Below are 20,221 nucleotides of genomic sequence, written 5' to 3'. Positions count from 1 at the left end.
CCGAGCCACGGCAGCTGGGGAATGGGCTATGTGCCCGGGGAGCTGAGCCCGCTGTGACAGCACCACAAGGGACGAGCCGAAGGTCCCTGAGCGTATGGTAACACCTTCATTTGGTCCTTAAAAGCGCACACAGACAAAAAAAAAAAAAAAAAAGGATTTAAAATCCAGAAGGAGAAGGGTGCTCGACTGGATGGCAAAGGAAGGTAGTTAATGACTGCGGGAAATGAGGGGCTGGGGGGGACGAGGCCACTTGGGCCCAAACTCTGGGGTCACATCCTCGGAGGAATCACAGAATTACAGAATCAGCAGGAAACAGCAGGGCCAAGTACTGGAGGATGGAGCTGCCCTTCTGGATGGTCCTGGTACTTTGCATGCGCGGTGGGTTTTAAAAGCTACTGGGTGTGCAGGGAAGAAAAGTGTTCCTGCAGCAGGTTGGTGTGAGGTCTGTGATGGACTTCCCAGGATAAGGAGTGCTTTGGGAACCTCAGAAGCTGAGAACTGGGGCCAGGATGCTGTCCTGGCCCTAAACCCTTAACTTTGCTAGTTTGCAGTTGGCTATGCCAAAGCATAGGCGAACTGTATGAAATAAGGTGTGCTTTGGTTGTGCTCACATCTAGGCTAGCTTTTAGAGATTAACTTTGGTACCTCTTCAATGTGGGGCCGAGACTACCTTTGCCAAATTTTAAGTGGAATACACAGGGCAGCTTTTGTAATTCTGGGCATTTTGTCCCCAGACAAGCTGTGATATTCAGGGTCTGCTCAGGCTAAATCTGGACTTACGGTCTGGGTCACAGGGCATGCACGTAACGGTGCCACGCTTGTATCACGAGCTCAGTATGTCTGTCTTGAGATGCTGGATTTTTCTTCCCTCTGCAATTCTGAACTTTTCCTTTTGAAGTAGGAGGAGGCTGTCAGGCATCCAGAAGCACTGCAAGAGCACAAAAGAATGTTTAATGTCTGACCCAGAGGCTGGGTGAAGTGCTTAATTGCTGCGCTGGTTTTCTTGCTGGTGTTGTAGACTGTTCTTCATTTCGGTAAAATAACGAGTAAAAAGTGGTCCGAGTTTAATTGAAGCTTTTTAATGAAACTAGAGATGCCTAAAAAAGAATTTTAATGGGGACCTCATACTTTAGCGTCCACTCTTTTCACACTGCAAGTCCTGCTTGTCTCGGTCCGGTCACTAGCAGAATGATGCAGCCCTGTAGGTCCGGTGCAAATGGCTCTGCCTTTCTGCCTGCTCCTTCCCTCCTGAGTATTAATATGAAGGATTCTCGTAGATTTGAACAAGAATGGGAAAAGCTGCCCCTTTGTTTAAAAGGAAAAATACTTGTTGCGGGTGACCTCACGAAGCCTCCATTTGTGGTTTTATTCCCTGTGGGTTGTGCCAGGGCACACGTCTGCAGGGATGGGCCATCAGCAGAACAGGTCCTTTGTCAGGCCGGGCTCTCTGGGAGAGGTGTTCTAGCAGAAGTTAAATCATTTTTTGTACCAGAATAGCTAATGCACTTCCAAAGTGAATTCGTAATTCTGGAATAAAATCACTTTTATCCCACAGTAAGGTGTCTCCAGAGAGCTATTACATTTTCTTATATAAACAAACTCTTAAACTGCTCTGCCACTGATCTCCTGTTTCTTCTTCTGTTGTTTCCTCAGAGAACCACCCCCCTGCCACCCAACATTCAAATGTCATCTGAAAACCCTTTCCTTTCCCATGGTTATTGCATTTTTCATTTTACGAAACATTGTCCACTGCTAGAGAAGCATTCAGTGGTACAGTTTGTAAGACACTTGATACAAAAGCTAGAATTGTGGTTTTTAAATCCTATTGCCTTTTTTCCTTTCATGACTAAGATTCTGGTAGAGTTACAAGAGCTCAAGGGAATATGTTAAACAAGCCAATAAATAAAACGTTATAGCATGAGGTGGCTGGAGCGTTCTGTTCAGTGTGTTCTTCCCTTGTGGAAAATGTTGGTGGAGCTACTGCTAACAGATATTTAGGATAAAATAAGACTCTGCAAGCATGCTTTTCTGCAGGGAAAATGGATCTGAGCAGTGCTTCGCCACTGTACAGACCCAGAGGGTGCTGGCAAGTCCTGTTGGAGCTGTGCTCAGGTGCCCTTTGAAGGCTGCGTGCCAAGGTGGTTTCCAAGAAGTTGCAGATGCTGCAGCACTTTGCTAGAGAGGACATGCGTCTGTCTTTCTGCCCCCAAATGCCTGCTTTTTTATGTTTAGCTGATTGAACATAATATTAATAGCTTTTAACTTCTAATATTAAGAACTTAATAGAGGGGCAGGTATACTGCAGGTCATGAAAGCATGTCTGTGAGGTGTGTAATTTAATTGCCGTTAAATTACCATCCTCAGAAGTTCATTTACAACAGAGAAAGAAGAAAGCCTTGTATGTCATGGAGGTTTTGTGTTTTATAGGTCTCATTAAAAACCACTTGACCTATGCAGGACTTTAATCACAGTGTTCTGTCTGCTAGCAGATGAACTAGTGAATGGTTCGGGTTGAACTCCATTAAATGCTAGGGGGCTGATGAGATGCTCAAGGCTGTATTTTTCCCTCTCCAGGAGGGCTTTAGTAGCCATCAGAAGTACCTCTTCCCAATTTTCTTTCCTCTTTTATGTCTGTATCTTTGGTGTTATTTTTTGTTATTGGCTAGTGTCTTCCCATTCAGTAAAAGCTGGGAACAGATCCCTTCTGAGTTTCGTATTCCAGCTTGTAAATCAAGCAACGTGTGAACTGTGGGCTGGATTTGGCCACTTCATTCCCATTTCTAAGTGTGCTGGTTTGTGACCTGCTTATGATAAGGCCATAGTGCTTACAGGGATGGTCATTTAAAGCCAGAAGAGACATAGTCTGACGTGCAAAATTCAGATGGAAGAATCATCCGCTGAGCCTCCAGCAAACCAGAGCCACCTCAAGTGTGAACGAACATGTCCGCATGGGCTTGGCGCGTTTGAGCTAATGCACATTTTATTCAGTAGCGTGGGTAGTTTGCTAAGGCTTTCGTGACTGCCCCTGAGCAAGCAAACACTGAAAAATTGCGAGTCGTGCAAGCAGGGAGCAGGAGCGTGGGTGTCCTGGGTTTCACTGGTGTGCTTGGTTCAGTTGGAGAGTTTGCTAAGGTCTCTGTATAGGCAGAAGTAGCTGTGCTGAGCTGTACGTAACTGTATTTACTGATGTGATCTTGGCAGGGTCTCTCCATTAGTCTGTATCCTGCCTTATCTGCCTGTCTGGAAGGAATACAAGGGTTGCGCTAGAGGACTAGGGTTTAATTAATGTTAGCTTTTCAGATTTTAAGTTTTGAAATGCAAGCAAAAATTAATATGCCTGAATCCAGAGTACAATTTTGAGTATTTTAAAAAGTGTCTAGGTTTCTAGGTAAATCACATTTAATGATTACCACCTTGGTGTGTATGCCAAACTGGAGTCATTTTAACTTTGCAGATAACCCTTTCTGCAACCTGGCTTTATTTTTCTAGCTCTCCCAAGCATCCCAAGGACAACAACAACAACAAGGAAACTTAGACTATCTCAGTCCTTTATCTGGCCCTTGCCTTGGCCGTAAACCTCAGGAATTTCTTTGTTACTGTGGATCACAGCCTCGCATCCCTTTACTCCAAGCTTCCCCCCCTCCTTCCCCAGAAAGAAAAGATTATCTCTAGAAACGTAAACCAAGAGCTGCAGGATCTCGGGGGGTCATCCTTCCTGTCGAGGAAGCTGCTTTTTGGCACTTCCTCCTCCCGCAGAAGAGAGGCAGCGGATCAGTTTCAAAGAAGGCTGTGAGCAGACGCGAGGGGTTGATATGACACATTAATGAAAACAGAGATTAATGCCATGTGACACCGCTGCCTGCACTACAACTGGGAACTAATGAGGCTAACGAGAACCATATTTTTGTTCGAGAGATTAAAATTTAATCACGGCTGATGTCAGAAATGAATCATTTCACGTTCTCCCCCCCCCCCAGCGTGTTTAAGGCTTCCCCTCCTGGCCCTGTGCTGGCTTTTTGGCTCGGCAGCCCCTGAGAGGGGCCAGCCCCTCGCTGCCCCCTCGTCATGGCCAGGATGGAGGCCGGGCCGCGTCTCTGCTCTTCTTCCTCAGTCCCTGAGAGCCGTGAGCATGGGTTTGGAGCATTAGGCCACTGAAGGCCATTTAATGAGGAAGTGAAGGTCTGGGTCGGAGCGAGGAGTGTGATCGGGTGTCCCGGGAGGCCTGAGCACATCCCTGCTGTGCCTTTTCCAGAAACCGTGCGTTAGTCCGAGCGTGGGCTGAGAAGGCAGGCACAGATCCACCTGGTGAAGCAGCCGGGGCTGGTGGAGACAGGAATTGAAGCTCTTCACGAGCTGCTGGTGGGAGCAGCGCTGCCAAACGCCCTCGCGGGCCGGCACGGGACGCTTGGGTGGCATCTCGGGCCACATCGGTCTGGTTGTTGCCTGCTTCCACAGGTGTATTCCTGGAGGAGGACTGACCCGTGGCAATTCCAGCTTGCCATCGAAACGCTATGAAAAATGAGAGAAGATGAGATCGTCTTGATCAGATGGTGCTCCAGGGTTTCTTGAGCAACTGCGGCATGGGAGATGGCAGCATCTGCTGAGGATGTTAATTTCTGTAGCGGGTAGCGCCTCTGTGATTGGTTTTATCTAAATAATAGGTATGCCTGTAGGAATTTAAGTATCCCTGAGAAGAGGGAAGTTGAAGAGGAATTAATCTCTTAAATCGGTTGTATATAGTGTTTTCACTTGCTAAAGTTACCGGCTTTACTTCACTCAAAAATAGCACCTTTGGAGGAATTTTTTTAAATTTCTATCTTCTGTAAGATAACCAAAGGCTTATTAAAGTCACTAATTGACTGTGAGGGAAGGAGCTGGTCTCTGTCCACACGGAAGCATCACAGCGAGGGTCCCCTGGGACGTGCATGGGGCACTGACCGGTGCTGCTGTGCACGTCCCCTGCGTCCCATCGCTGCTCGTGCCACGGCGTGTGCTCCGTGTTCGTGGCCTCCGAGGCTGGCTGATGGCTTTGTAATCTTGTTAGTTAATCCCGGTAATCGCTTCTGTCTAAGTGTCAGGGCTGCTACCTGCGCGTGGTACGAGGATAACACAGAAAAGCAGTGGTGTGTGTCTGCTGCTCCGCTTCGCAGGAAGCCTGACAAAATGATTTAACCTCGTAGGGCGCAATGCTTTGATAGCATAGCGAATGTTAGCACAAGGCAAGGAGGGATTTTCTTTCGCCTCCTTTCAGCTTCCCCTGCTCTGAACTTGATTTCATGAGAAGAAATGTTAAAACATCAGAAGCAATTAGGATGGGATATGGGGTAAAGCATCTGCACGGGGAGCTGTGTATACTGTACGGACAGCTAATAACATCCCACTGGTTCCTTTGCATAAACTGTCTCTAGCTTCCAATCGCTTCTGCAAATCACAGCCGATGAGAAAATGAGAGCACAGAAATTATCAGAAGATTATGTGGTTAGTGGCATGGCTGCGCGGTGTCTGATGTACCACGGGGCTTTGCCAGAGACTGAGACAAATATTTTTTTAATTGCTTATTATCTGGCACGTCCAATTGCCAGCTGTATCCAGTATGTAGACTTGGGTATTGATTCCACAGCTGAAAGATTTAGGAAAAGAATGAATAATGTTTTTTCATGATTTCTTTTAACTGTAACTTGCCAAATAGCTTCATGCACCCAGTCTGGTCCAGCACACGTTCGTGTTGCTGAACTCATCTAACTTCTCAAACAGCTGTGGTTGGAAAGAATGTTAACACAGCGATTGGTGCAGCCGAAAAGCAATCAAGGCTTAGGGAAGGGTCCAAACCCTGGTGGGATCTGTGTTTACTAACTTCCCTAAGGGTCTTCATCCAGAAATTTATTCCTGGGAGCAGTGCTCGCGACCCGTGGGGCAGGCTCTTTTCTGGGTTGGGGTTGTCCCATCCCGGCGGTGACCTGCGGGGCTGAGCCCTTACTGGAGACGTGTTCCAGATCTGCCCGGGCAAACAGCAGCGCCGTGCTGGGGAACGGGAGGACAGCGGCTGCAGAAACAGGAGTGCTCTCCTGGGGGAAGGGTCTGTGGTAGAAGTTGATGGAAGCTTGCATTAGGGTAGCTTGTGTCTTCGTGATCTTAGTGTAGAAGAAAATGCCGTGCTGTCACCGAAGCCCGTAACCCTGCTGCAGACTGCATTTGGTGGGGGATTGCGTTCAGTTTCTCAATGGTTGTTGGGGCGGGGGGGGCAAGCTTTGGAGAGAAATTAATGCAATTCTTTTCTAAAAGGAATGGGATTACTGAAATGCAGTTTTCCTCAGATTTTACCCGTCAGTATGCTGGCAGCTGGCACACGAAACCCGTATGCTGCAGTGTCTGACCGAGCCAGGCTGCAGCCCTCCTGTGCCTCGTGTTCCAGGGAGTGAACGTATTCCAGCTGATGCTGCCCCCTTCATCTTCCATCAGGGCCTGTTGTGCTGGCTCTGCACATGCTTTTGTTCACAAAAAGCGGCCGTGCAGGGGAGCACGGGGATTTCGGCGGTTCAGGCAGCCTGGTACAGCTCCAGACAAAGCGGGGCTCAGGGGCTGCGGGGCGCTTTGCTGTCCCCATGCTGCTTCCCGCTCCCCTTCGCACGTTTCCTGCCGTAAATTCGCAGTCTGCTTTAAGGAGCAGCTCAGAGCGGGCTTCCCGAGGCTGCCATCTCAGCGTCTGGTTTTGGCACTGGAAGGATTTAACCAAAGCAGACTTCACTCGAATTTGGCAAATTCTGCCGTCATGTACGCCAGGGCTCATAATAACTTCAACGTCGGAAATGAGCACAGACAGAAAACTTGGCGAGTGCCGGCCCTTAGTTTGGGTAGCTCACATTTGGTCTTTAACTAAGCCTCGCTCCGTGCCTTGCAAGGGGAAAATAAAAGGGTGTATGGCCACTTCGGCGGCTTGCCAAGGGGTGCGTGGGATGGGGAGCGGGTGTGCGAGCACCCGCCGTTGCTGCAGGACGGCCGTGCCGTTCCTCGTCCTCTGCTTTGCTCCAGTTCTGCTCAGGCACCTTTCCCAGCACCACGTGCAAACTGAGGCATAAAGCTCCTCTTCCAGCCATTTTTTAAGCGTTATCCCTGTTCCTTCCATTTAAATGTGGATGTTGTAATTACAGAGCGCAGAATCCCAGTTTTTAGAGATCTGCGACCACAATAAAGCGAATCCAGAAACCAGCCGAGTGGTTTCATTTACTACCATTCTAGCTTATTTCCTCCCCCCGCAACCACTGTGCAATGCTAAAGGCTTGGCAGCAACTGAAACCAGCTGTCAAAAATGTTTCTTACCCCCGCGCTTTTAAGTTAATGATGTTCTGAAATTAATGGTGCACTAGACTAATTCTGTCATCTCGTTTTGATGGGCTCGCAGCCTCTTGGTCTCTTGCGAGTGGTATTTGCCAACTGGCTTCTTTGTTTTGAGGCAGCGCGCTTAGGAAGTGGATTCCCAAGTGCAAGGTACTGTGTGTGTATATGAAGATGTGTGTACGTGTATAAAAAATTGATATATAGAAAAGATGGTTTTAGTCCTGAAGTGTTTACGGCTTTAATTTGGTTAGTGTGCTGTGGTTCACCAAACGAGATTGCAGGCATGTAAGCCGGTAACTTTTAGGGGTGTCACACACACGACAGCAGCGGGTGAGGGTTCCTCTCCGTGCGGCCGGGAGGTGTCAGCCAGCATCGTGTCTCCTCGTGGTGCTGTGCAGGAAGAGGCACAGCCCTGGAAGCAGCACGGAAAGCGGGGCTGGCGTGCTGGAGGAGCTGGGCTGGCGAGGGAAAGGAGAACTGGGAAAGGAGACAAGTCTTTTGAGTACCTGAATGTAGCAGAGGAGATGGAAATCAGGTCAATTTTCTGTGCTTTTGTAGTTTAGCTCTTTTTTTCTCGCCTAATATGCTGCCTGGATTTATGGCAGGCAGCTCCTCCGGCTTTCCTTCTCACCGAAGTCTCAGGAAAAAAAGCTCTGAGGTCTGACCATCGTGTGTGCGTTCGGTTGTCAGCTGTGGTCTGAGGCTGCTGGTACCTCCTAGGGAGCAGCCCTGCTGCCCTCACTCCTCTCCGGGCATGCAGGGGGAGTCGTTACCTCTCCGTCCCTCCCCAGCAATGAGTACCCCCAACCATAATCTCTGCCCGGTTTGCGTTACAGGGAGGTGCTGCTGTAGAAACATCTCTTCAGAAGCTACCAGAGCTGCATGCTGATGGAGAATAGAAATCACGTCTGTACTACCCAAATCCTCTCCCCCGTCCCGAGCTATGCGGCCCAGAGGATGAGAGGTTCATAATGGAGATGAAAGTTGACATCTGGGTTCACTTTCCGTAGAGGATGTTCTCCACGGAGAACAGTGAGAAGCTGTTAACACCAGCTGCAGCTTGGGGATGCAGCAGTAGTTACCCTGCCTGGGGAAATCGCTTCAGTTGGAAGAGTCTTGTGGGGTCGGGCGCTGCCAGGCTGTGAGTGGCGGGGAGGGCGGGTTTTTCGTTATTATAAATGCAGATGCATTTTCCTAGCAAGCACTGGTACATGCAAGATAAAAGTTCCTGTCTTTTAATACTATTTATTAGTAGGCTCCATGCAGAATTTTGTCACTATTTACAGTCCCTGCTCCAAGCAACTCTTACGTTAACCAATTTGTGTAGCTGTGGGATAGGTTAAGTGGAGGAAGAATGTAAAGTTATCAGGTAAATGTGGCCAGCCTGCTTTTCCTCCGTGAGCAAACAGAAACAGTCATCCTGCATGCTTTGCATGCAGAGAGGAGGTAGTTACACAGAAACAGGAGGGACTCCTTTCCCTGCAGGAGCTGGTACACCCTGAAGAGCAAGGTGGTGGCTTTGTTGCATGGCTCCGGTGGTTTTGGTTGAGTTGGGGCTCATGCAGAATGGAGCCATGCCTTCAAGCCAACGTGGCTCGGTGCTGGAGAGTGCACTCGTTGGGACCAAAGTAGCTTTCTGCAGCCTGGACCGTGCTGTGCTACGAGTTTTTGCTTTCCAGAATATACTGGACATGTACTGGAATTAATCGGCATGAGAATGGGATGAAAAGAACTCAACCCCAATATTTGATGGTGTTTATGATCCCCAGCTGATGCTTACAGTCTCTCTGAGTGTGACGTGAGATTTGCCTCTAATGACAAGCCATGGCTAATTACAACGTTTCTCCGACCGGAGAACAGAAATGACATCACACTTGTATTTGATTTAGAAAACATGAATGGAATGCGCTTTGAATTTGCAAAATTTCTGGGTTTGACAATATGCAGATCAAAAGTTGCTCTATTGAAATTTTCCCAACCTCTCAAAATGAAATCCATGTTTTTTTTGTCATCATCTGTCAGTAACATTTCAAACTCCAGGCAGGCAGGGAGTGACAAGATAAATATATATTTAATAAACACTTCTGTTTACTCCGTATAAGCAAGGAAGGGGACTTTGAAAAAGGAAAAACAGCAATTAGGTTCCAAACTACAGGCTGAAGTCCAGGGGAATTAGGTACCTGCTTGCTATAAAAAATATCCCTGCGAGAAGCCCTGCTGCTTTTATGTATTTGGCGTTGGCCATTTTCTTTGGTTTCCTTGGCATTTGTATTGCAAGCTTCTTCAGAGAAATAAATTCACAAGTGTTTGCCTGTCATCACATGACAAGTTATGGAGCCTAGATTGATGTAATCAGCAACAGACACACGTCAGAAAACTATGTGGTTCAGAAGAATACAATATTTTATTAATTCCTCATTTTGTGTGTGTCTCTGTGTGTGTGTTTTAAATGAGCCTCAGGGGGTTCTTTACTTCTGCCAAGAAATAAGAATAATTCGTACAAGTTTGTGTTGAACTGTGCCACAACTGTGGTGGAGAACAGCAAGTCAGGTTGCCCTTAATGACAGATATCTTCATAAAGAGCCCCTTTTATTAACAACCTTAAAGCTTATTGTGCATCTTAAAGTTATCGCTCTCTACACATCAGTACCCTTGTATGAAATGGTTAAATATGAAGTAAAATATTTAGATTGATGTTTTTTTTTTATAACTATTTGAGGTACCTGTGTGTAGTATAAGATTTGTGAATAGGACACTTTTGGTAAGAGAAAATTTTCTGAAAATAGGAAATATTTAGAGGACTTTTTTTTGGTTTGGGTGGAGGTGGTTTATCTCTTTTTTTATTTATTTTTTTTTGGGGGGGGGGGGCATGTAGGTCAGATAAAAATAATAAAACTTTGGACTGATGCCCTAATGGGAGGAAACCTATTAGGGAATCTGCCCCAGCTTCAGCTAAACGTCCTGTGAGCACAAATCCTGTCCAGCTGCAGGTGCTGCGGAGCCAGTGACAACATCCACAGCCCCAACAACTCCGTGCTGTGCTCGCAGATGGGTGCTGCTGGATCTGTGGCTTTGCGAGCAAAAGCAAGCAGCAGAGTAGGCTTCAGGAGGCATCCCTTGTATCAGGATGCTCAGTAGCTAAGGCTGAAGGAAATCTCAACGAGCAAATAGTTCAAATAAAAAAGAATTACATGATGCACCGAGGTGTGTTCATGTAAACGTGGCATGGCAGGCATGTATTGCTTTGCCTGAAGCACGGGGGATTGCTAAGCATCGGTGCACAGTCCTCAGCTGGCAGACGACATGGTGCTAGACTTTTCTGTGTTTTAAAAAAAAGAGGGAAAAAAGTTTATCAGCAAGAGGCAACTTCCTGCTTTTCAGTAGCGTGGGCTTCTTCAGAGCTTTGTTTTTAACAAGTTCAGTGTAGCCTGGTTTTCTTCTGCTTGGGAGGCGCTCAGCACGCCTCGGGAACCGTGAACCCATCCTGCAGCGGAGCCTGGTCAAGCTGTGCTGTCAGCTAGGTTGGCTGCTCACGAGTTTCTCAAGTCAAAGAGGGCGAGGAGCTGCTCTTTGTGAAGCCAGCTCAGCCCAGGTTGTCTGTCGGGATTTGGGACCGCGCTGTCTCTTTTGGGTATGCTGCTTTAGCACCTTTACAGAAAGATAGGTGACTGGTTGCTTGGAGTGCTGAATAACACCTTGATTCTTCCCCCAAAGGGTTGAGTTGGCTCTTGCCTTTCCAGGCAGCAGGGCAGTTTGAGAAGCAGTTTGCCATTTAGTGCCTCCGGGTTGCACGTTGCGCGGTTCAGACGTGTTTTCATACTCCTTGACAGATGTTTTGAAATTCAAAACCTGTGTGAAGTTTGAAATAAAAGTAATAATGAGGCGTAAGTCCCTATGTTTGAATGACTGAGTTTAATTTTTTTTTGCTTTTTTCTCCGTTTTGTTTTGCAGGTATTCCTTTGGTAAGTGAGTAAAAATCAGAAAAATTCTGCAGTAATAATTTATTGGTGCATTTGTGGGTATGTAGTTTTTACATTACTCTAGCTTTCTCTTTCTCCCTCTGTCAAATGTTTAAGTTACAATTGTCTTTATTCTCTGCCTTTCATTGTTTTTCGCTGCCTATATGTCAGAAATGGAATGAAAGGAAAAGTGGAAGAAAAAGGGAAAGGAAAACTGGAAGTAATTCTGTAAATTGAGACCGAGGGAGGCTTGGTGGAAGGGTTGTGTAGCCACCAACAGCATCATTTGGAGGGTGATTAAAGATGAAGGGTTAAATAAGCCCAAGGCTACCAAACGAAATGAGATCTGAAGGACATCTGCTGGGAGGGAATCTGCATCTCTGAAATTCTAATTCCCTTTCTGCTAATGATTTGTGTGAACATCAAGAACCTCATATGCATTTTATCTTTTTTCCTGTTGGTGCAAGGTGTAGCTATTGCTTCCTTGGAGATCTGGGAGATTGATTTGTGCTTTGCACAGGTTTGGTTTTGTTTCAGCGTAAAATATTCCAACCCACAGTCAGAGTCTAAATGGGAATTTAGAAATCTAAGTAGAAAAATTGTTCCTCTCTGTGGAAATATTAAGGAAACAGCTAGAGTACTTCCGATTTTTTTGGGGGGGAGGAACAATGGCATGGCATAATGTCCTAAAACAGCATCTTTTGCTATGCCTGCTCATGCTTTCAGCTTGGTGTTCAGTCCCTCGGATAGGTGAGGTGGAAAGGAAACCAGTCACAAATAAAAACTTTGGTCTATTGTAAGGCACAAGAGTAAAGTCCGTTTGTGTTGCGTGTATTACTGAGGCTTGCAAACCTGATAAGCAGGTATGCCTCCCCTTCAGGGATTTGTATTCATCTCCCTATGTGGGTTGGTCATTTTAATAAGTGGACTTAATATTTGGGTGTATGTGAGATCAGAAAGATGATGCTTCACCAAGTGGAGAAGCGGAGGAGTATGGAGAATTGTTCTTACTCCCGCGTACTTTAGCTAATCGTTCCAAGCAGAACGTGGAGATTTTAACCAGCTGGATTTTACAATATGAATGCTCACCATAGTGGAGTTAGTGAGGACACCCGTCACAGTTTTAACCCAAGTTATTTGTCTTCTGTGTGTTTTCCGCTTTCATCGGTAGCTGTAGAAAAACTGCCTTTGCTAAGTGCTATTTTACATTTCTGTCCCTTTGTGTGCCGACTGGAGAGCCACCCTGTGAGGGCTCCTGAAGTCCTTTGTACGCAGTAGGGTCTCTCCCTTCCTTTTTTTTGGCTTAAGGACTATTTCTGAATAAGATGAATGAGATGTAAATCTTGAGCTACTTTTGTTAGAATACAGGAAAACCACAATATTTTTGTTATAATATAGCTGAAACAACAACACTCGTCCATTGCTGTAGAAGTACATTAAATATTGCTGAGCTCTGGAAGCCTTATTCTTTGGTAGCATCTACTTCAAAGCAGGATCTTTTTTTTAAAAATAAAAAAAAAAAATTCCTGGAGAGGTCTTTGTAAACGCTGACTGTTTCCTATTCCCCTCCAGGAAGTGTGCTTTTTTGATACATCTTAGGATGGATTTTGGTAGCCTCTATTAAAACTGCAGGCTGTCCCTATGAATTTTAAAGAACTCCAGAGCCTGGAAATAACAACAAGCTGTTAGGCCAAATGGGATCAACTGGTATTGCCACAGGTTTTGCTCTTTGCTCTCACTGCTGTCAGGTAACAGTTATTAAAAACACTCCTCACTTAGGGAACGAGCTGCGAAACAGCCCTGCTGCGATGTTCGCGGTGTGAAGCACCGGCTGTGTCGGACTGCTCACCTTCGACAGGCGAGGAGGTGCCCTGTAATGCTGATCCTGCACGGGCGCCGGCCGGGGAGCTGGAGCTGTTCTGAAGTTAGCTGAGCTGCAATAACTTCTTGGCTTTATTTATTGTTATTCTAAATTTGGCTTTAGATATAGCATGGCGTGCTTTGGTGAGCACGCGGCAGTTTTGCATCGGGTCCCTCCCCGTGGGCAGGCACCGCTCAGGTGTGCCAGGTCCCTGGTGTGCGTGACCCGAGGGCTCCTTCTCATCCCTGTTTTTTTCAAGTCAGTGCTCTGCAGGTCGAGCATGGACTGTATTCCGGTGGGATTGCTTGTTGGCCAGAGCACCCTGAACTGCTTGGGTCCTGCCGAGCTGCAGCTCCCGGGAGTTTCGGGAGGCTGGAGGTGCTGCAGAGCGCACCTCGGGGCCGGGCTGCTCCCGGGGAGCCGAGCTGTTAAGGGAGAACCATCCTCACCCTGAATCTCCTCCCTGAGCTTTGCTGTCCCGAGGGGTTTCCTTCCTGGCCGCCTCTGTTTGAGCGCCTTTACTTGCTTTGGCACCTTGAGGCTGGTTCCGCTCCAGAAACGGCAAGTCTCACTCTGTCTGAAGGTTGCAGCTGTGATGCTGAGGCTAAAAAGAGCCAGCAAGGTCAACTTGTTATCTTTCTTAAAATTAAGGACATCTTTTCTGCTGGCGTAGAATAAGACCAAAGCTGCTTCAGCAGATCCGTGGTGTTGACAGCTTTGCTATTTCTGACCCCCTCTGAGCAAGGGTGTGCTCCTCTAGAACAGTAGTTCCTGATGATGCTTCTGTCTGAGATGCCCCCAGGGACGTTGTTTTTCAGTGTGCGGGACTGATTTCATGTAGTGATTTATTATCTCTGCTCTAACAGAGGCTTTGAAAAAGATGATGCTCTTTTACAGGCTTTCCTGCCCTCTTCCTTTTGTTCTGCCTTGCTATTGCGTTAAGTAGCCCCAGATATTCAGAAGACAGCTTGACAGCACGATGTATGGCCTGAGATGCTACAGCAGTGCTGCTGGAAGTGTGAGACACAGTGGAGGGCTAAGCAGAGCTGCAGAAAGGCTGCAAAGGTTGTGCAGTTTGTAACGGAGAGCCGTGTCTCTCCGTGGAGTAGAAATCCAGGTGTGCTGTGGGAAAATGATGCAACCGTTTGGGGAGATTCTGACTCTACACTGCTGTCTCTGTGGTCATCGGATACCTCTCAGCAGCAATGTGAATTCCTAGCAAGGAATGTGCAGGAAAGACAGAAATGTGCCTGTTTACCTTCTGGCTATCAATGGGATCATTAAACAGAAAGGATTGAGAAACAGCTGATCTTATTTGACTCTTGATGCACAAAAGTGTCCTGTTGGGAGCCAAAGCAAATGTTTCTGTGGGGGTGGTTCCAGAGAGCCTTGCCTCCACGCTCCTTGCAGGCCAACTGTACGGCTAGAATTGGAAGCATATTTTAAAAATAAGAGCTTTTTTTTTTGTCCTCTGACAGTAAAATGTTGGTACTTTTGGTGTGGAGAGAAGACAATTAGAGGTTCGCTGAACTTCGAATTAAACTCCCAGTTTTTACCATCATCTGCAAACGTGGAATAAGCAAATAATTTAGTTCGTACCTCTGCCTGCCCCCAAATTTTGTTGCCTCTGTTATCTCAGAATTTAAGATGAAATGTGTTTTGATTAGAAGTAGAATAAAAAGTTGAGAGCAGAGTGTACGTAATTCTCCATTACTTGCTAAATCCTCACTCTTTAGTTCAATGCAAATTGTTCCGAGGAGGATTCTTTTTTAAAAGGTCTTCAGGGATCTTGAATTTTAGATGTGCATTGACATGAAATGAAATGTTAGAGTGCACAGCTGGGGTTCTGGCTTTTGCAGTACAAGATGGAGATGTTTCTCCTTTGTGGGAACGTGTTTCCAAGGAAGGGGTGAAGTTTTCCTGTTAGTTGCACTATGTTAGCGAGCAGCGCAGTGGTCACAGAAAAAGAGAGCGAGTTGGAAAGACCAAGGTCAATCTTAAGGTCTGAAGCATGGTTTAAAGGCGTGCTGGGATGGGGACGTGTCTGGGCTGAGCTTGTGCCCGCAGCCAAGCCATTCATTCCCACAGACCCGTCTGCGGTGTCTGCGCGGTGGGTGCGAGATCTCGGAGGTGTCAGAGCGAGGGAATTCACCAGGAGAGGCTTTGTTCGCGTGCCCTAGCACGTGGCAGCACTCTTTGTGGTCGGCACGTGGGAGAGGCACGGGCGGGAGGACGTGGAGGACGCCTTGGTCCCTGTTGCTCCTGGAGAACTTTGCTCTCCTCGCAGCACGAGGCCGGCGAGCCCCTGGGGATCGCAGCGGGGCTGGGCACCCACATGGCCCTCGCTGCTATTTATTCGTCCTGCCCCCCGGCTGCGATGGGAGGGACGGGGCTGGCTTAGCGACTGTTCCTGCTCCTGGCCATTATCGTGATCTGCTGTTCCTATTTCTCGTGTAAGAGTGGGAAACTTTTCTCTCTGTCTTATTAAATCTATTTTTCAAGCTGTCACTTAACCAGGTCTAGTGACAGAGTCGGATGTTTATGTGGCCCTGGACACTTGAACTCTGGTGTTTTCAATCACAACAGCACCTTTTGCCAGCCGTTGTGAATTAAATACTCCTCGTGACCTTTTACCCTCGCCGCTCTTAAATTCATGCTTTAAAAACAGCTTAATGAGGGGTTTACTGGCCCAATTGGAAGTTTTTATTAAAACCTATTAGTGTGCTAGAGTAGCCTGCCTGAAGGAAACGATTAGCCCAAAGCAACTAAACTTGGAGCTGGCCCCTAGCCACACCAGGTTTTCACTAAACTGTTTCCAGACCCACGTTAACCCTAACACTGCAGCCTGCATGGTATTCATATCCTCTGCTTTAATTTATAGCTTGTCTGATTCTCTCCCCAGCCTTTCTCCATGTTCGCGAAAGCATTTTGGTTTAATGTAATTAGAGCTGCATTAAAGGGCAGCGTGCCTTCATCCAGGCCCCTCTCGTTTGCGAACCCTAATTAAGCAGAAGTGCCCCCCGCAGCCCTCCGCTGTGCGGGGAAGGAGCTGCCCCGCGGGTGAGGTGCGCGCCCCTGCTCGGACGTGGCCGTGGTGCTCTGGGGCCCTGGCCCTGGGTCCCTTCCCGCAAGGAGCATCGCAGAGGAGCCCCCGGGGTTAAAATGGAGCTGGGTAAGGGGAGGACACGGCCTGGGGACAGCACGCGGGAGCAGGAGGGTGGGAATCCCGGCCAGCTTCTGCCTCCAGCCACCCCCTGGATCCTAGCGTGTTTGCTCCAAGTCTGCGTTCTATTTTTAAACCTGGGCCCGTGGCTCCTGCCAGGTTTAAATATACATTTTACAACGCTGCTGAAGCCCTGTAGCCGTTATCTTAGTGTTCTTGTGCTAATGCATCCGTGCAGCTGAGAGATGCAGGCCAGAGCTCCTGCTTCAGCTGAAACAACTCCTTCAGACGTCGCTCTGGAAGTCCCACGGCCCAAAGCGCCGAGCAGCCGTCGCCTTCGTGCGTGCTCCTCCGGCGTCCCCGCGCCTGCCCCGCTCGTCCAGGCTAACGGCAGCATCTCCCTTGAAAGCCGCGAGATCTTTGGCGAAGGGGCTTCCAATTCTTTTTCAGATATTTTTCATACCGTATCTTGCCTGTTTGTAGATGTCAGCAGCTACCGAGCTGACAGCATGAAACCGTGCGCAATTTGTGATCTGTATGTAATGTTTTGCTGCTGTGTGGCAGCTGAACCGGCTGTCCTTGTGTTCCTGGTACAGCCCCAATGCCCAGGGAGTCACTGCTGTGTATGTTGAACGAAGCTTGACAAGCTTCCTATTTTTCCATCAGTTACTATTAAGCACAAAACAAAAAGCACGGTCCCTCTCCACACCGTGCGCTTCCTGAGTGTCACCTCCTGTCTTTATTTTTACTGGCATATGGATGCGCCAACCTTGGGAGGCACCTTTTAAAAAGAATGTTTAAGGAAAAATCTGCCATTAAAGTTATTACAGTAAAGTACTGCCTTTGATTGCGGCAATTATGCAAATGATTTTAAGGGATAAAATACTTCTTAACAAGGACTGATGTAAATGGTGGTGCTGGAACGAGTGCATAACTTCTTCAAACACAATCTTTCTGTGCAAGTAATTTTCTCTCAGCGGTTTGCCATGTTGCCTGGATGTCGACCTGTGTAACCAATGACTGGCCTGCGGATGTGATTTTATTTTCTCTTGATACAGGAATGTAAGTGGGTGGAATGGGAACGCTGGTCTTGCAGAAACTGGGAAGCCCTTTCCCTAAGCAAATTGTTTCTCCACAGCTCTTGTGGCTGACTTTTGTCCTAGCTTTAATAAAAAGGAAACAAACAGAAATGCTTTTTGCAGGCACAGATATTCCTCCGAAAAAATGAGGTTGGATTGGGTGACTAGCAAGAGTGGGGCTCTTGTTGATTAAGGATTCTGCATTAATGCATTGCTGAGGTTAAGTTAAATGAAGCTTTCTGCAGTATTGCTTTTAAAGCAGAGAAGTTGGATCCTTGTCTCCATGGTTTGGAAAAACATTGTCCATACTTAAAGATAGTGATCTGCTGCTGGTGTGGCTGAGACTTGCCTCCTATTTCAGTCTGATTGCAAAAAATGTGGATGGGCAGTCCGTGCCTTGGCTTTGGACTGGGCTGGGGGCGTGCTCACCATATAATGGATTTGTTGCCATTAGGCCTCCTGCAGCTGGCATATAACAACCTAACCCCCCAAAACCTTCATAAATTCATTGGTGAGCAGCAGCGAACGTGCCAGCAGCATGGCAGCGTGCCCGTGTATGATGTGGTGGCATCGCTTTGTAAGATAGCTCAGCTGCCTCATCCCCTTGAAACCCCAGTATTAAAGGTATGGTGGAAATGCAAAACGAGTGTGTGCGTATCTTTGCTAGGGATGTGTCTGATCGGCTTGAAAATTTGTTGTGGGGAGAAAGCTGCAGGAATTAAAGATGTAGCAGCAAAAAAAAGAGGCCTTGAAGGTCCAGTGACACAGATGCTAGGTATGGGTCTTGAGCTGCGGCAAACTGCGGGGCATTTTGTTCAGTTTGGGCTGCAGGAATGGACGCAGTCTGCATGGAGATGCAGTAAGCCTCTGTCCCTGCCAGCAGCAGCGACAGGGAGCCCCCTGTTCGGGCGGCGCTGGGCTCGCACATAGTGCTTGGATGCTCTCGCGCGGATCCAACGCCAGTGCCCAGCTTGGCTGGAGCAGGTGTAGTAATTTGCAATTATAATCATGGCTTCTGGTTTTGCAAATCTGTGTGCAAATAGCAAGGGTATTGTATTCAAAGCTCTATAACCCCTGCGTTTTCTTCTAAAACACATTCTCCCTTTTGGGGGTGTAGGACTGTAAGGGTGGTTCTCCCTTACTAAGGAAAGGATTTAATGTACTTACTGCAATGGTATTAGTGTCTGCTTAGATTTTTGTCCTTCTAACAAGACTGACCAGAGGAAAGTTGTAGGGGTGTCTTAATTTTAGATCTGGGCATCAGTAGAAGGAAAGGTGATGCAGTTTGACTCGCTTTAATTGCTGTAGGTACAAAAGAATGACTATCTTCATAGCTACACCTGAACGGTTCAGTACTGGCACTGAGTTCACTTGTGTGTGTTTTAAAGCCAGTACTAGTTCTCCTTATCTCATAGTAGCATCCCTGTTATCTGTTATCATGAGCTTATGGTGGATTTGTGTTAAGCCTTTCCATTAACCTGTGCCTTCGTGCAATGTTCCCAGTTGCTGCTTCCAATGCAAAAACAAGAACAAGACTTGGATTAGTAAGTGTCAGATCAGTTCTTAAAAATATATATATGAAAAAGATACTAAAACTACAGATATACATAGCGAGGTACATCTGAACAAAAGCTAGCTGTGATCGTGCTGAAATTTTTGAGGAGGATTTGACTTACATCCAAACATTCCAGCACGGACTGATTGCTACTTGTTTGTGTAACAAGAAGGCATTTCCTTTGCTAAAGGATCCCGAGCTCGTTCCAAACTCACTGTAGGCAAGGAAAATGCTGCCTACCTCCGAAAGATTCCTACCACTTTGGGCGAGGTTTCATATGGTCTAAGCATGGACAGTGCTCAGCGTGACACAGGGTAACCTGAACACAGTACCACTTGTTTGGGGGGGGGCGGTTTGGGGAAGTCAAATGTAATTACTCAGTTGGAGTGGGGCCAGGAGAGTGTGATTAATTCCCCCGCTCCCTCAGAAAAGCCTGTGGGAACTTTAATGACCTCAGGGATAAGATCCTCATCGTTCAGCATCCGTTAGCATCGCTGAGCAGAGCAGACCTCCACCTGCTCAGCCCTGCTGCAGCGCAGCTCCACTCGAATCCGGGAGCGACTGAGCAGTGAGGAGGGATGGGGCTGTGTGGGGCAGGCAACAAGAGTGCCATCTGCAGAGCTGTCACCCGTGTCCTCTGGCACAGATGGGTTTTTGAAAGGTAAGCAGGCAGGTGGGGCTGCTCTGACCTTGCTCAGACCGTGGGCTAGCGAGAGGTTGCAGCAGTCGTAGGGACTGCCGGGAGCTGCTGCTTCTGCCCCTTTTGGTTGCTCCAATTCAGTCGCACAAAAGCACGAATTCTCCCTCTGCAAAACTGGAGCAAAGTATTCTGGCAAGGCTAACCTCATACAATAGCCCAAAAGTTGTTCTTGTAAATACTTCACTATAAGATTATTTTTCCTTTTGCTCTCTTTTTAAAAAAAACAAAACCGACAACTTTTTGAAATAGGACTTGTTTTCTAAGAGCTTATGTGATTGCAGAGGATGTCAGCTTTATTTTGTCCTTGCCTTACTATGAGTTACTGATGTTTTTTGTACTTGTGAGTAGTGCCTTCTTTCTGTCTGTAGTGCTCACCTACGCGTTACTGTGTTTGAAGGATCTTGAGGGTGCTGCTGCAAGCCGATCTGTTCCCTGCTGCCAAGCTGGGATAATGGCAGGCCTGTTTTCCCCGCAATATTTGCCGGTTGTCACAAATGTCAGTGTCGAGCGTAGTCCCTCTGCTTGGTTTTACCTGTTAGAAAGTAGTCAGGTCTGCTGCGAAGGTGCTG

At 47.3% G+C, this 20,221-nt stretch overlaps 1 protein-coding gene across 2 annotated transcripts in view; it reads left to right on the top strand.

Moving 5' to 3' along the window:
- Window positions 1-20,221, top strand: part of LMF1 (lipase maturation factor 1) — a 193,574-nt gene that overhangs the window by 13,046 nt on the left and 160,307 nt on the right. The window contains exon 3 of one of the 2 annotated variants that reach the window (XM_048066424.2): window positions 11,287-11,297. The exons of the other annotated variant lie outside the window; for it this stretch is intronic. Coding sequence (XP_047922381.2) covers window positions 11,287-11,297 — 11 coding nt within the window. The remainder of the gene's footprint in view (window positions 1-11,286; window positions 11,298-20,221) is intronic. 2 annotated transcript variants of the gene reach the window in all.

Source organism: Anser cygnoides, chromosome 15 (assembly GCF_040182565.1).
Source record: "Anser cygnoides isolate HZ-2024a breed goose chromosome 15, Taihu_goose_T2T_genome, whole genome shotgun sequence".
Taxonomy (NCBI): domain Eukaryota; kingdom Metazoa; phylum Chordata; class Aves; order Anseriformes; family Anatidae; genus Anser; species Anser cygnoides.
This window is presented reverse-complemented; position numbering and strand designations above follow the sequence as displayed.